Consider the following 16,626-nt stretch of genomic DNA (forward strand, 5'->3'; position numbering starts at 1 on the left):
TGATATTCAGCTATGACGGTGATTGCTATGATACGTCGACGAGATTTTACATTCGGGTCAACTGAAAAAATATATCCGACCGGCTTTCTTCTTTTCTTCTTTCTTCTTGCCTTGTCTTGTTACACAACATCTTACTGACACAAATCAATAATGTCCAGCACTTCGAGAAATGCACTCTATGTGCTACGTCTAGTACTGCGTGGACAACCGACATCTGCCACCCCTAGGAGAGGAGTATCAAGCGCAACAGCAACAGCGAATTTATCAAGAGATTTTGATCCATCACAACCATCTTACCCTTCTTCTTCGTCAGCATCACCTGCATCCACTTCAACAGGCAAGAAACATCTAGAAAACGCTTATGATAACTCGACGCTATCTTTTCTAGAATCCGAATCAGATGAGTATGAAACCGCTTCATTATTACTACCTACAAGAGAATTTGATCCGGAACCTATACCATGGCCAACATTATTCAAACATCCTGAAATAATACCACCGAAATCGAAATTTTGTGATCCAATCTATAGATTAGTCACTAAAGATAGATATAAAGATGCTTTAATCATTTATCAAGAGATCTTATCGCATAATTTAAGAATTCAACAGAAAAATCATCATAACGCATCATTAAAATCGAATGAAGTTGACAGAAGCAAAGCAGAAGAAGATAATGATCAAGATTTAGATAATTCATTAGAATTTGAACATTTACATTCAATTAGAATACAACATAGACATGAATATTTAAAACCTGTTATACATTCATTAAAAATAGGTGATCATAAATCAGTTTTATTATGGTTAAATATATATCCAAATAGACCTGCAACATCAAATAATCCACATTTGAAAAAAATTTGGTCACCTATATTAGATATTTTCATTAATGATAAAGGATCATTTAGGAATGATCCTAAGTTCTTTGAAGAATTTTTGGTTTTAATTGGTAAAAAAGGTTTATTACCTGTTTTATTACCTACGTTATTACCTCATTTAACATTTTCTTTTAAACCTGAAAATTCAAAATCTATATTAGAAAATTCAATCAAAGCATACATAAATTCAACTACATCATATATAAGAGATTCAAAAACTGATAGAGCAGAATTACAATTAGATATAGTAAATTCACAAATCAAATCTTGGTGGAGCTCATACCTTAGAAAATTGTTAATTGCAGGTTATAAAGATGAAGCTAAATCGTTGATAGACAATAAACCGTTTCAACCTCAATGGGATCAGCATACCCTAAAAATCATAAAAGAAGAGTTGGAATGTGATTTGAAAGCAGAGGACTCTGAAGAGTTCGTAAAGTTGACTGATACAAGTACAATCTTAAAACGAATTAGATTATCGTTAAATGAATTACCTACACCAACGGAATTATCAGATCTAATAAGAGCTTTATCACATCCATTCATCTCACAAGATCACCCAACTTTGTTTGATCGATATAAATCAAGATTCACGCGTCCTCCTTCAATACCAAAGGCAAGAAAGTATGCAACGGTACAAGAGAAATTATGGTTACATGCTGAAATACTAAATTACAGAAAAGAGGGAAATCATCAAGACGCCATTGATTTATTTAGAGAAAAATTTGTTTGGGCAGGATTGCCTGATCTCCGACTTCTGTACCCAGAGAATCAAGTCCCAATGACTGCTGCCGAAGAGACATCAAAAATCTACCCAAGTATACAAATTATAACTAGTATAATACCATCATTGGTATATACATTACCAAGATCTGACTCAAAATCAATTTCTGATAATGCTCAAACATTCTTCAATTTATATATTGAATCTGTCGATAAATTCGCACCGTCATTGAAACCAAATGAAACGACCTATGGAATGTTATTAAGAGAAATTACTCATCATTCAGGATCGTTAAATGGGTTAAGATATTTAAGAAAATTATCCTCTTCAATTACGGAAGGTACGGATAAAGATACCCCAATCGGTGAAAATAGTTATGCAGCTGTATTGTATGCTTTAGCGGGTAGAAGACAAATTGAACAATTTTGGAGTCTACTATCACAATGTGAAAAAGAAGAATCCATCGTGATAACATCAAGGACATATAGAGGTTTAGTTGCAATTCTGATTAAAACTGGGTTATCAAAAGAAGCCGAAAAGTTATTCTGGAGAGCTAGACATAGGTTCAACAACGATGATATTTTTGATAATCTTGATATATAACTCGAGATAGATATGTAGTTTCTGGGTTCTGCGTTGTATGCTATGCTTATATCGCATATTGCAGATCACACAAAACAAGGGAGATAGCCGTAGCAAGTACTAACACTATCTTATTGAAACCTTGTTATAGCCATTTTACTCTACTCTTCTGAGTATCATTTATTTTATTTTTCTGTACAGAAGCATTACGAATTGAGGATTAGCGGAATCAAATGACACATTACTCGAATACTAGTTGTTTTGAAATAGTTTGTAATCTTAATATCTTAATCACCGGGAAAAAGGCTATTAAGGGGATCCCAATGTACAATTTATAATTAATCTCGGTGCCCCGCTTCATTACACCTGACGTTACATAATCATCGATCACTCGCTTCCTGTTGTTGCAATCGCTATCTCCGATAACATTAGCAGGGTAGTTGATAGATTGCAGATCAGGTATAGCTCTAATGGTCCAGACAGCGTTGAACCAATACCTGCACTACTTTTAATCAATCAGTCAATTGAGAACCAATCATAACGACGTAGCAATATTTGACAAAATGATACAAGTTACAGCAATATCACGTCTATAAAACCCGGTAGAACTGAGCCCAGAGAATGACCGACTTCTTTGGAGGTAAACCTCCTAGACCTACGACCGTCATTCCAGGTCAATGGATCATAGAGATACCGGATCCGCAAACCCAAATATATATACACAAATATAGAAAGGGTCAAAATTTAAATGAAGCTGGACCATCTACTTCCACACATGGACACAGCATACTAGATCCTTACGAAAAAATATGGAGGAAATTCAATCATAATTCAAACGAAGATATATCTATATCAAATAGCTTGGATCAGCCTTGTTTAATCATTTCCTGCGATAGGAATGAAAAGGTACTATGGTACTTTACCACTAATAATGATGAAGACATACAGCTGGATGATTTTGAAGGTAAATCCTGCTTTGGCATCGTACAAGGTTAGGTAGAATGCTAACCTGTATATAGAAATCACTCTCCGTCCACAGCCTCTCAATATATCTCAATTGATTACATGCTCACAGCATGGTCACCAGTCAACATGTCTATCGTCAACCACGCAAATAGACTGTCATATTACCCTTGATAACTCACAAGATGTAGCTGGATATCTCGAGTTACTGGCTTCTGCTCTAGTCGAGAAGGTGGTATGGCGTAGAGGAAGTAGGATAATGATGCATTCTGCTGTGACGAGGTATGTTGTGTCATCAATTGTCATGATTCCATGACAAAATATGCTTATTGACCATTCGTTGCCACAAACAATAGTCACTCACCAATCAATGCTACTCTACGTCCTATCTCTTCTCAGAAACTCCTTCTTTCCATCCGACCAATCTCTCTACCTTCATCATCATCGCTAACTTCTGATACTAATCCACCTCTGGTTCTATCTCCCTTTGGTCTTCCAGCTATTCATATATCTCCCTCTTTCCCAACACCTACACAAGAAAATCACCTCTTATCGACATTCAATTCCGCTTTGGGACATAATTGGAAACAAGGTTATTCTGAAGCTAAAACTCGCTCTCAGATATCGGGTCAACCGTATCATGACTGGTCAATATATTGGATACCTATCCTCGATTCATTTGGTGGTAATGGTAATAACGCAAAAGGTAAATCAACTCCTAGACAGGTGACTGAAAAATGGCAAACCTCTCATCAGGGTATATTAACTATATGGCCGACTCATTTATCTCAATCGTATTTTTCCAACATCCCTCAACGACATAGAAAGCCGATGGTGAGATCAAGCACTCAACCAAAATCATCTGATTTATTAGGATTATCAACTGGCTTATTCGATTTTTTCTCCACTTATAAAGAACCAGAACTGGAACTACCTGACGAAGATCTAGATGAAGATGATGAAGATGTAAATATGGATATGGATAATGATTCAACTGCTATACCTGAAACTGAGAGTAATACAATCACAAATTCAATTGCGAATGAGGATAATGATGATCATGAAGATGGAAGAGGCTCGGATAAGAGTGATTTAGATGATTTGTTTTCTGAACATTCGAAATCTCCTACACCTGTACCAATACCTACTATTCTTTCGGATCAGATTATGAATATACCTAATATTGTCGATGATACGCCTATCGAACCTATCTCAATCGAGGAAACAACAGAAAATACTATACCAGATATAGGCAATCGACCATTATCGAGAAATACCACTAATGGCACTGCCAATGGCCTGGAGAATGGTCAAAAAGAAGAAATGGTCACAGAAGATGACTTTGCCTTTTTCGATTCACCTACAGACGAACTTTTGAATGGAGGAGATATGGATGGATTAGCTGAATTAGGAGCAATCAGCGGAATCCAGCCTTCTTCGACGATCGATCAGATGGAAATAGTTGTGGACTTTAAGACTCCCATACCACCAACGGAATTATCAGAACCGGATTTACCAGTCGTAGAAAAATCATCAGTGCAAACAACAGAGGGAACAGGCATCGTACCGAATGACCCTATACCTATCCCAGTTTCTGTGAATGAAGCTCCCGAACCGATTAACATAGATCCCGTGGCTTCACCCAAAGCACCTTCAGGCCTTCAGCCTGTACTTGTGAAACTCTCAGCCCATCTGCCTTCACCTCCATTGATTCCAACGGTGATGCCTTCAAATTGGCATACGACTGATCTAATCCCCTCCTCATTCTCTCCAATTGCATTATCGCTTCCACTTCCCGAATCTTCATTTCCATACTCTTTGCCTACTCCTGCACCCACACCATCAAGTCTGAATTGGGATTTGGTTGAAAGGATACAAAAACAATCTTGCAAGAAATCCACCACTAGTACAAATGCAACTTATGCCAATGATTGGAAAATGGATGGAGATCAGTTATCTGATTTGGACGACGATGAAGATGAAGGATATACTGGCCCGCCTACACCTATATCAGACTATACTTCCGATGGAGAAGATGAAATTCAAGATGAATTCAAAACCAACCCCAAAAACAAACAAAAATCAGATGAAACAGAAATTGAGTTTGATGATATTAAATGTTTGGGTGCAGAATGGTTATACCTTATATATGAATTTGATAAAATCAAACAATTAGCTAAAGATTGGAATCCATCTTGGATCAAGATTCCTCCGATCCTACCACCTACACCCAAAGAAGAAGTAATAAACAATTGGGACAAGGGAATAGATCTCGTACGATTGGTCAAGGAGTTAATCGGCAATAAGTCATTAAGAGATTTATACGCATATAGTACCGGCCGAGATACAATGGCTTGCTCAAGCGGAAAGTTGGTCTCATCGTCATTGGCAGACGAAGGAATCATGCTTTCAGAATTGGATAAAGGTGAGTTTAGTGTTTGTTTTCGCTAAAATCTTTGCGGCAATTGTTGTACTCAATCACTAATCCTATTTGAATGGTTAACATAGAAACGAATACCCGTTATCTACCTCAACCACAGATATCAGCAGGATACCATAATTACACTATTGATTTATCCATTTCATCTTTACAATACTGGATAGAACTCGGATTGCAACCTCACGGCGGATACAAAGATGTCGAAGCTGTACTTTTATGTCAAGATACGAACGAAAGTAAGGAGAACGGTAGAGATATCCTTTATGAAATGAAGAGAACATGGAGAGTGAGTGGATCAAACAGAGATTTAAACATTTCTCTTATGTACGGGCTAACACTAATGTAACCACATAGGATTTACACCTTGGACAACATGACATAGCAGAAAACAACTCTGGCGCTACAGACGGAATCTTAGTGGTTTCTGATTCTTCTTTCCCCGAAGCTATAGGTCAGTGAGGACAACACTTTTAGAGCTTCGCGCTGATTCTCTTATTCATCTATCTAGCGAATGTCATGAATCAATCACAATCAGATCATCTCGTGATTTACGTCTTACTCCCTCCTTCAACCTCAATTTCATCTACCATTATAAGAGATTTATTCAATATATCATTATCACCTACTACATCCACGGTTATTCATTTTTTACCTCCATCTATCTTGAATTCAACCGATTATCGAGATATAGCTTTTGAAGTATATAACAAGATTCCACAACCTATCAAACAAATTGCTGCCAGAGGTATACCGGATAGATTCACTTTACAATCATCGTCATTATCAGAAGAAAAACATATAACGAGACAAGCATTCAACTTGGCAAGAACCGAAATTCCTATACCGGAATTTAGTATGTCATGGCCATTAAAATCATATGATTTATTAAACAATAATAGATTCATACATTCATGCTATACAATCAATCTTGAATTAGATATGATGATAATCTTTATTATAGATGATTCTGGTGAATTATTCGATATCAATATATGGAAAAATATTGGGAAATTAAAATGGGATAATAAAATTGATAAATTAATGAAATATGTAAAATCAAAATCGGATGAATGGTCAATTTCATCTAGACTAAGTTTGATCAGAGTTGGAATCATGTTTGAAGATGAGATGAAAGGTGAGTATATTCATTTACTGAGCTACACGATACGGCTTGAAATACGAAAGTATAGACTGATTGTTTCGAATATTGTTTCATTCAGCTTGGTACAAATATCTTCACGATACTTCTTTAATGTCATTTACACTTTCCATGATTGATCATGATCCAAGCTCATCTTTCAAATTAATGAATAGCGATCTATTGGATATACCTAAACCAAGAGGATTTTCAAATATACCAATAACAACGTTAAATGATCCTTCATCGCAAATCATTGATTTATCATTATCATCACAATTAACTATTTTAAAGGAAGTAAAACTACCTATTGATCTAGTATCAAAGTCGACGTCGAATAATTTAAATAACTCTACAGAAACGATATATCCAAAATCATCATTTATATTGACAAGTTCAATGTTAGATGGAAATCATCAATCAACGATATATAACATTATACATCATAACCACACCCATACAAATAAAAAAGAAATTAAAGAAATTGAAGTAGAATTAGGTGAAGAAATTTACAGGATCAACTGTCTGATATACACTAGATGGAATATTTTTAATGGGTTTAAAGGTTTGATGGGTGTTACTATTGATGGGTTACAAGGTATAAGTAAAAAAGAATAAACAATTGAACTGTATTATCTATGGATCACTGTAAAAATAGGGAAATTATCATGATGTTGTATATCTTGTCTTCATGCTAATCATTGTATTCTACTATGTATCTTGTAATGAAAATTTTTTGTATACATCTTCACTATCAATGCATTATTCAGTGACTTGAGCTTGCATGCGTTTGAGGTAGAGAATAATGTTCGAACCACCTCCACCTTGTAACAGAACAACAAAAATGATATCATCCTCCGGTTAGAGCGAGCGGGTATGAGTATTTATAGGTACGAACAGAATTGATTAATGGATAGCAACGATTCGAGACCAACTTTAATAACTCATCTCATCTCCATACAATAATAATATTATTTGATATCAACGATCTGACGGAAAGGATTATATAATAAACAGAAGATCAATAAATAAAATGTTAATTTCACCTTCAAAAATACATTCAACTTTAACATCATTATTATCCACAACAACAACCAGTAGTAATAATAATGATCAAGAAGGTCCACATACAGCATTATTAATTTATCCAAATGGTCAATTAGTTTCTTCAGCTACTTTACCTCCAACTGATGATGAGGATGATGGCGATGAGGATGTCTCAAAAGATGACGATGAAGAAGATGAAGAAGATGATGAAGAAGAAGAACCATATTTAGAAAAACAAGAAAGGATTAGATTATTATTAGGTTTAGCTAGTCAATGGAATGAAAATGAAAGTGGTAAAATGGAATGCGAGGTAGGTTATTTTTATTCATAAATCTTGATGTTTCGTTGATAATTTTAAATATCAATATATAATTTTATCAATTCAATTTGAGTATAGTTGGGTAAATTACATTTTACATATTTACCATTAAATCCAATTTCACAAGCTTCAATAATAGGTAAAGAATCTTTACCTACAATTAAACCACAATCTGTAGATGGATTTATTTTGGTTTTAAATAGTAATAAAAGAGTAAATTGGAGAGTTTTAATACAAAAAGTGAGTCATAATTTCATTTGACCTTTGTGTGATTTTGGGTTTGGATTTCTTTTTAAGGTAAAGGTGACAAGAAAGTTAAACTGACTTGTCTACGTATCATCATCGAATGAAAATAGTCTGAAGAATTCAAAAGTAATTGGAAATCACAATAAGATAGCACTCAACATACTGCTCGTTGTCATCATTGTTGTCGAAGAAGTACCGAGTTGGGCCAGTTTATCGCTTGAATGACAAGATGAATATCATAGAAAAACATATTGTAACATCGGGGATGATCATATGGGTGTATACATCATAAAGTAACTTTCATTTGTATCACTTAGTATACCATGCATAGTTGTATAATTCTATTACAATCCCGATGATACATCTTCAATCCATTAAATTCTAATATACAACTTCCTATCGCATATGTTAATACTATATTTGTCCTACAGCACAACCATCACCTCTTAAATCACTTCCAGCTGCCCAAACTCTTCTCCCATATGGATCTATAACTCTTTGTATAATTTGACCTTTACCTAAAGTTGATCTATTATAACCTGTTGCTAATTCACATTTATGTCCTAACTTTTTTAACTCTTCAATCGTTTCAAGTGATATACCTTCTTCAAACCAAATTTCACTATTACCTATATTATCACCTACAATATTTTGTTTAACAGAATCAGGTAAACCAGCTGAAATACAAAATCTAGGTGAATCTAATGACGATTGAACACTAAATCCACGTAATTTATTTAGTAACACTTGTACATGTCCTTGAGGTTGCATAAATCTGTTTGTGGTTGATTAAACAAAATCACAATGAGCAATATATATCAGCTAAGGATACCACAATCATCTATCGCTTCGATTCCTCTTTCCCTCCTTCATTTGAACTATGGATCCATACTGAAAATTGAAAATATGTCTGATTTACTCACCCTCCCATTACACCGAAAGACATAAGTAATTCATCATTCTGGGTAACCATAGCAGGTATAATAGTATGATAAGGCCTTTTACCTCCAGCTACGTTATTCGGATGACCTTTTTGTAATGTGAAACCTGATCCACGATTCTGCAACGTGAATCCTGTACCTTTTGGTATAGCTCCGGTGCCGAATCCTATTAGTACAAGTACCTATATTAGCTTTTAATACGGCCAGTGGTGATTAAGAAAAGGATGAGCAAAAACTCGCCAGCATAATTGGAAGCTATGAAAGAACAACTATTTCCTTCTTTATCCGCCGTCGCCAAATATACTGTATCACTCGAATTGATAGGGTCACCATGGGCGACTTTGGTCGATGATTCCAGATTAATCAATGCGGCTCGTTTGTTGAGGTATTCCTGAATGAGATCAGGTTTAGCTACTCTGTTTGGGTAGGGAATCACACCTTTTGAAACTGCTCACCTTACTGAGAAGTTCTTCTACAGGTACTCGAACAACATCAGGATCGGTGACATAGTATCGAGCTATAATCGAAAGATGATTGATTAGCTAGAATTTAGTAGCTGGATATGTTACCTAGCGATAAGAGCTTTGAGTGCATCAGAAGAGCGAGACTCACTGTCTATGCGGATAATTGATACGAGAGGGTCAACAATGTCAGCTTTAGACTCTTCGTTTACTCTCATCAGTCAAACATCTGGCTTACCAGCAAACGCAAGTCTCAAAGCCTCGATCGAAATATGTAGATATAACGTCGAAATATGAGGTAGTTCCAAAACATCGATACCATGTTGCGTTTCTACCGCTTCTATAATACCTAAAGCTACTAAAGCAGTTAAACCTTGACCATTTGGAGGACACTGTATGATACATCCATTAGCATAGATAGATATCGTCGAAGTGATGTGGCGTACCTCCCATAATGACACACCTTGATCACCAGCATCCCCAACTTTGAAATCATATTTTATCGGTTGAATAACTTCAGCATCACATTCAGCTAGATCTTCTAATGTCATAACTCCGCCACCTGCTTGGATAAGATCAACAATAGCTAATCGAAAAACACGTAACAATATCAATATTTGCCTGCCATTTAGGACCTTGATTCTTGATACGGGAGAAACTATCCGAGTTGCTTACCTTGAGCTATTCGACCTTTATAAAATCCTTCTCTACCATGTTCAGCCATAGCTTCCAGTGTATCTGCTAGTTGCGAATGAACCATGACATGTGATGGCAAGGGAGGGTTCTGAGCGAGGTGTGAGTTAGCTGGGTTATCATGAGAAGTGCCCTCAAGTGCACTAGCAGAACTCACTCCATCAGGCATCATCATTCTGGTTCGGTACAAGTAAGCTTCATATACTGGGATGCGATAGTGATAAGTAAGCTTACTCTTTCCAATTAGGCGAAGCGTTCTTTATAAGCTGTTCAGACTTTTGCCACTACATATGGGAGGTTTATCAGCTGAGCTCGCTAAGATACCTCATGGAGCAGGGCTTACAGCATTACTGTTCAATTCATGTTCAGGTACACCTTCTCTAGCCAACCTAATCGCTGGATCTAAAATCTCTCTCATAGTTAAATTACCTGAACCAAATTCCGACACTGTTTTTATCCATCCTGCAGCCGCACATGGTACAGTCACCGAATTCAAATTTGTCAAGGGTATCTATGATTTAATCAGTTAGATCGTTCACGCTTCATCGTAAATCCGATGCCAGATGTATGTACAGTCGAATCAGAAGGTGGAAAGTTTTGGGATTGGCTTACACTATCACCTGTGATACCTTGACTTCGTAAATATTCTAAAGTCAAAGCTTTAGGTGATTTACCAGAACCATTTATACCTTTGACAGTCTTCGATTTGGCGTCGTAGAAAAGACAGAAAACGTCTAAGCATACCGACGAACATTAGTCATGCTGCTTTGCTGAAAAGACACGAACGAGAGAACTCGACTCACCACCACCGATACCTGTAAAAAAGAAAAATCCAATATCAGCGCAAATCGTGTTGCCAACCATCCTCTGCTTATACCACGACACATCATGACAACTTTAAGAAGCAAGACTGACCAGTACAAGAAGGCTCAGTGACGTTTAACGCAGCAGCAGTGGCTACAGCAGCATCGGCTAAAAGAAGGAACCAAGATATCAGCTTGTTTCACTGTTAAAGGTAGTAGCCAATATGTAAATCAGCTGACCTGCATTTCCACCTTTATTTAGAATCTCCAGCCCAGCTTGAGCGGCTATGCAGTTGCATCAATCAGCGGAATCTGATGAGATACTACAAAACATGCACAGTTGTTAACACACCTAATGGCTGAGAAGTAGCTACAGCTCCTTTAGTCGAAAAGATAGTTGATCTCCTCGAAGGGAAATGTGCGAATTGAGGTTCATGAGAAGGGTGTAATTTCGAGAAATCTAATGGAGCCATTCTTGCTTGTTGCGTCGCCTGGTGATGCTTCTTTACCTGCAACTGGCTATAAGATTACAGAAAAGCGAGTCACTTATGGAAATCAGCATCACTCTCTGAGTGTTATGATAGACATAAAGCGGTATTCCTTGGTATCCCCACTCAACAAATTTAGCCGATATGGACAGCTAAAGATAGGACAATTGACGATAATCACGACTTGATAAATCCCATAAACACACTTAGCGGACCGGTCTTATCCGATAATGGTGATGTAAGACACATCCCATTTAAGTGGAGGGCAGGACAAGGTACGCGCGTGTTTCAAGAAACGTTGCCATCGGCGTTTATTTTGCGCTTTCGGACATAACAGCCGTGGGTTAGGGTGCCACTTCTTACTCTTGTTCACGTAATACCGCTTTCACCTATGGTTGCATATAGCTCCCACCATACAGGATGCCACAGATCGTATGATGAGATGAGAACGATAGAATGCTTAGTGTGAGAACCCTTAGTGCTCTGTCTGGTTTGCTCCCTACTCCTGTCATCCTTGCTACCGTTTGATGCTTGCGTTGCTTGCTTGCCTGCTTGCTGCTCTCGCTTCGTCGTTGGTGCTTTGGTTGTTGGTGTATTTCGATAAAATACTTGAAGATTGATTTTCACATCGAAAATAGGTTCTTCTTCTTCATCCTTCAAAATCAGTCAACATGGGTTGTAAGTATTTGGTCATTATTAGAAAGAGAGATCAAGGGGATAATGCTGATCACATCGACACGATATTTTGCTATTTTCTAAATCAATTTCGACCATCTCATTGCCATCAACCATAATCACAATAAACACCATGATCAAATTATATTGAATCACTTCCTTGACATTACCAACAATAAACAGCCAACAAGCCTCGAGGTTTACAAGCCGCCCGAAAACTCAGAACTTCCAGAAGGGAGAACAGATGGGCCGATAAAAACTATAAAAAGAGAGCTCTTGGTAAATTCTACAAAACCTCTCCAACTGGTGGTTCTTCTCACGCCAAAGGTATCGTTTTAGAAAAGGTGAGTTTTGGTGGATATGGTTATGGAATTTGCAAGGATTTTTAAGAGAGGAAAGATTAGATAGAATCATTGAAGAGGATATATGGAATATCCAAGACTACGGACGAAAGAAATCTAGTATCAAGGGTACATCAGTAGTATACCCCCGGAATTAACAATCAAGATGTAGACGTTCTCGCGTGGGAATTGAACGTCGATTTTGGAGATAGGATAACACCATAATGCTGGTGAAGATGAAATTGAGACAAGAATCGCATCATGATATGGATGTGGGAATTGGGATATAGTTGTTGTGAGAAGAGCTTGCTAACATCCCTTCTCCTCTTAGGTCGGTGTTGAAGCCAAACAACCTAACTCAGCTATTAGAAAATGTGTTAGAGTCCAACTTATCAAAAACGGTAAAAAAGTTACTGCTTTCGTACCTAATGATGGTTGTTTGAACTTTGTAAGTTTTGCGTACCACGTTTACAACCTATACATATCAGTCCTTGAAAAGCTGTTACTGATCATCGTGCATCCTCATCCAATAGACCGATGAAAACGATGAAGTTTTAATTTCAGGTTTCGGTAGACGAGGTAAAGCTAAGGGTGATATTCCTGGTGTACGATTCAAGGTCGTCAAAGTTTCAGGTGTTGGTCTTTTAGCTCTCTGGAAAGAAAAGAAGTGAGTTTATACTACCCATCAGTATGATTTGACAGGGATATCCTGCATCAACTGACAAATGCTGACCATTGATTATTCATCGCCCTTTAGAGAGAAGCCTCGATCTTAAGCAGTTTGTCACATTACCACAAAAAAACTAGCATTATTTTATCGTATTTTTGGTTTTGGACGACTGGGATGCATGTATGATCTGACACAGATATAATGAAATGAACAAGATACGAGATTGGTCTCTGAGCATTGATCTAAAGGATAAGAGGATTGAGCAATACACCTTGGGAATGATGTCTAGGAGTTGGGGAATAGACTAGTTCAAAGTCAACAGATACGTCTGCACACGCTTGGTGAACGGATGGAATGGTTTCCACAAACGTAGTAGTGAGAACTGACAGCGTTGTGGTCCTTGGGCTCTTGAGTGGTTCACGGGAATGGGAACTGCGTATCCAATCTGAGTATTCCTTCCATTCATCCTGCGATGAAGATTGGAGATTGTCGGATCCACCAAACCTCTGGCTTGACAGAAGTGTGCAATATTGTCGGTTGCATATGGCGCATCTTTAATGTTGTTGTTATTGTTGCACTTTTGAATATCGACTGATGTGGTATGTGAACGAGGATCTGTGTCACAAATCCAAAGCACAGATCACTCGTTCTCGCATCGATTTACACCCTTCATTCTTCACTCATCATGCTGAACATTCACTTTGTATGTAAATGCATCAAGCATTGAAGGATTAAACAATTTTACCTTGGTCAAAGAAGAAATAAATATATAGATAAATAGACTAGATCGAATCGTGAAGATACCCAGCCTCAGCCTCCTCTGTAATCTCTGCATAGAGACAATTTATCTCAATCACTAGTTGTGAGATAAGAAATTTCAGTAGCATTGAATGTAAATTACTTTATTTCCCCTCTTTCAAAACAAATAGATAAACTTTGAAAAAGAGAATTATGGCATTTTCATCATTAGCAGATGAATTAGCAGGTGCATTTGATAATGATGAACCTTTAGACGTTAATCAAAATCTTGGTAATTCTTTAGCAGATGAATTTGGATTAAACTATGAAAGAGAATTAGGACTAAACCTTGATAATGGTAATCTTGGTGGTAAGTAATTCTTTCTACTTTCAAGCTCAAAGGAATTACGTATACGTTGTTGAAGTAAAGCTAAGAATTCTCCATTCTTCCTTCTTGATTGACATCTACTTAGCCGAGATGCAAGAACCTTCAACTCCCCTCTTAAATAATAAACACAACACCTTGCCTAGACTTAAGACTCCTCTAAGATATACAGATGATAACAATAGACCTGATTACTCACCTACTAATTTAGATGAGATTTCACCTAATAGAGGTATAGATTTAGATTTAGAACTAGAATTACAGCTGAACGATGGACATTCATATTCACCCATTAATCACAATGGACAACAAACTTTCCAGACCCTTGGAGATGAATTTGGATTTAATAACGAATTTGAAAATGATACTTTCAACGCAAATAGATTATCACTTGGTTCAAGTCCTATAAAATCAGGTAATATAAGAAATAAATCATCTAATAGATCATTAAAATTCCAAAAATCGAATTCTAGTATAAGAGGTTTATTTAACAAGACAAACAGTATCGTTAATCATGAAGAATTATCCAAAAATCATTTAATCATATTATCTGAAAGTTTAGCTAGTACATCAAGATTGTTATCTTCTTTGAAACAACTGAATAGCAATAGTAATAACAGTCATGGTTACTGTCATCACGAAGGTAAATCAGAAAGACACGATGTGAAGGGGACTAATAGTCCAAGTCTAGAAGATAAACTGCAAGAACATCTCAATAAGATGAATGATGTTGAAAGGAAAAGGGATGAGTGGATAAGAGATTTAGGTTTTTTATCTAGAGAAGCTGGATTAGGTGGATTAGATGGTGATTTGACAATTCATGATCAACATTTACACACCATAGATCTGAATAACATACTTGAAGAAGAAGATGATGAAGACCGGGATGAGATTGTTTGGCAAGGTGGTTGGACTGGTGAATTAGATCTTCTACGTCTAGAAGAGGAAACTCCTGGTTATCGTCCCGATGAGCAAAAAGGCAAAGAGCAGTCTGACCCTCATCCACTCAAAAGGGAGACACACACGAAGGCAGCAGAAGAAAACACAGATAGTCATCATGTATCACTGAACGATGATAGTGAGGATATTGATGGTGATGATGATCTCAGCCATGATAGTTTTTATGAAGATTTTGGACCAAAACCATTCAACGTACCATCTTTTTCATATAGATCACCTACAAAATCGGTTTATTCTGACCATGATGAACTGTCTCATTCGAGTTCAACATCGCCTTTGACAAACCATAATCTTAATCTTAATCATAATCACAAATATAATCATGATGCTAATCAACATGTATCATCGACATCAACAACAATGATATCTTTACCAAATTTAATCAAATTACTTAAAAGAGATACAGATAGTCTGCTAGAAACTTTAAAGATATTATCAGATAATTTACATAATTCAAATTCATATCAAAATTCTATAGCTAGACAAATGAAAGGAATTAAAGTTTTCGTTGAAGATTTGAATGAAAAGAATAAGATTGAAAATGATGCTAGGAATAAATTAGATCTATGGGAGCAATATAGATTGAAAATTGGTTTAACCAGAAATAAAACAAAACAACATAATAATAACAATGATATTAATGAAGATGGTAAAGAAGGAAAAGAGCATGATGATAAATGTTTATCAATAAAAGATAAATTGGATAACGAATGTAATGAATTTCAAAAACTTTTAGATAAATATACGAAAAAGGTTGACGAGATTAGAAGAAACACCGCTATGATTAGATAAAATAAGAACAACATAACTCTCAATATGATATCAAGAACATATGTCTCAGCTTGAGAGGTTTCGACGGTATAGCGAAGTGGTATGTGATCAGTACCCTGTCGGTGCTTTCACACGATGGATACAAGGGACCGAAACTTAGATACGGTGCTACGGTATTAGTAAACGAAATATCCACATGATAACGACAGACATGATAATGACAATGATGACAATGACAATTTGACCTTTTCTTGGGTTGACCCTAATTACACATAATGATATCTTGACAATGTTTACTCGATAGATTACCTCTGTATAGAAACTTTATACGTACATATACATATACATATACATATACATATA

At 36.4% G+C, this 16,626-nt stretch overlaps 6 protein-coding genes across 6 annotated transcripts; 5 read left to right on the forward strand and 1 right to left on the reverse strand.

Annotated features, from left to right (window-relative positions):
- Positions 1–150: 150 nt before the first annotated feature.
- L201_006890 (uncharacterized protein) lies at positions 151–2,205 on the forward strand (the record flags this gene model as incomplete). Its single annotated transcript, XM_066222603.1, has 1 exon — positions 151–2,205. The coding sequence occupies one exon, from the start codon at positions 151–153 to the stop codon at positions 2,203–2,205; it is 2,055 nt and encodes a 684-aa protein (XP_066078700.1).
- A 600-nt stretch (positions 2,206–2,805) lies between these two features.
- On the forward strand, positions 2,806–7,343 carry L201_006891 (uncharacterized protein; the record flags this gene model as incomplete). The annotated part of the gene is made up of 7 exons (XM_066222604.1): positions 2,806–3,148; positions 3,204–3,429; positions 3,504–5,572; positions 5,656–5,873; positions 5,942–6,038; positions 6,096–6,722; positions 6,808–7,343. The coding sequence occupies 7 exons, from the start codon at positions 2,806–2,808 to the stop codon at positions 7,341–7,343; spliced, it is 4,116 nt and encodes a 1,371-aa protein (XP_066078701.1).
- A 415-nt stretch (positions 7,344–7,758) lies between these two features.
- Positions 7,759–8,483, forward strand: L201_006892 (uncharacterized protein; the record flags this gene model as incomplete). The annotated part of the gene is made up of 3 exons (XM_066222605.1): positions 7,759–8,082; positions 8,170–8,331; positions 8,448–8,483. The coding sequence occupies 3 exons, from the start codon at positions 7,759–7,761 to the stop codon at positions 8,481–8,483; spliced, it is 522 nt and encodes a 173-aa protein (XP_066078702.1).
- A 268-nt stretch (positions 8,484–8,751) lies between these two features.
- L201_006893 (gamma-glutamyltransferase) lies at positions 8,752–11,708 on the reverse strand (the record flags this gene model as incomplete). The annotated part of the gene is made up of 15 exons (XM_066222606.1): positions 8,752–9,112; positions 9,261–9,444; positions 9,519–9,669; positions 9,734–9,795; positions 9,978–10,131; positions 10,186–10,325; positions 10,415–10,523; positions 10,590–10,608; positions 10,667–10,716; positions 10,776–10,943; positions 11,045–11,166; positions 11,236–11,247; positions 11,348–11,404; positions 11,476–11,520; positions 11,588–11,708. The coding sequence occupies 15 exons, from the start codon at positions 11,706–11,708 to the stop codon at positions 8,752–8,754; spliced, it is 1,755 nt and encodes a 584-aa protein (XP_066078703.1).
- A 686-nt stretch (positions 11,709–12,394) lies between these two features.
- On the forward strand, positions 12,395–13,515 carry L201_006894 (40S ribosomal protein S23; the record flags this gene model as incomplete). The annotated part of the gene is made up of 5 exons (XM_066222607.1): positions 12,395–12,401; positions 12,582–12,742; positions 13,071–13,187; positions 13,273–13,406; positions 13,497–13,515. 5 exons carry the CDS (start codon positions 12,395–12,397, stop codon positions 13,513–13,515), a joined length of 438 nt encoding a protein of 145 aa, XP_066078704.1.
- Positions 13,516–14,360: 845 nt separating this feature from the next.
- On the forward strand, positions 14,361–16,284 carry L201_006895 (uncharacterized protein; the record flags this gene model as incomplete). Its single annotated transcript, XM_066222608.1, has 2 exons — positions 14,361–14,517; positions 14,621–16,284. 2 exons carry the CDS (start codon positions 14,361–14,363, stop codon positions 16,282–16,284), a joined length of 1,821 nt encoding a protein of 606 aa, XP_066078705.1.
- Between the last annotated feature and the right edge of the window lie 342 nt (positions 16,285–16,626).

The sequence above is a fragment of the Kwoniella dendrophila genome, chromosome 9 (genome assembly GCF_036810415.1).
Source record: "Kwoniella dendrophila CBS 6074 chromosome 9, complete sequence".
Lineage (NCBI taxonomy): Eukaryota > Fungi > Basidiomycota > Tremellomycetes > Tremellales > Cryptococcaceae > Kwoniella > Kwoniella dendrophila.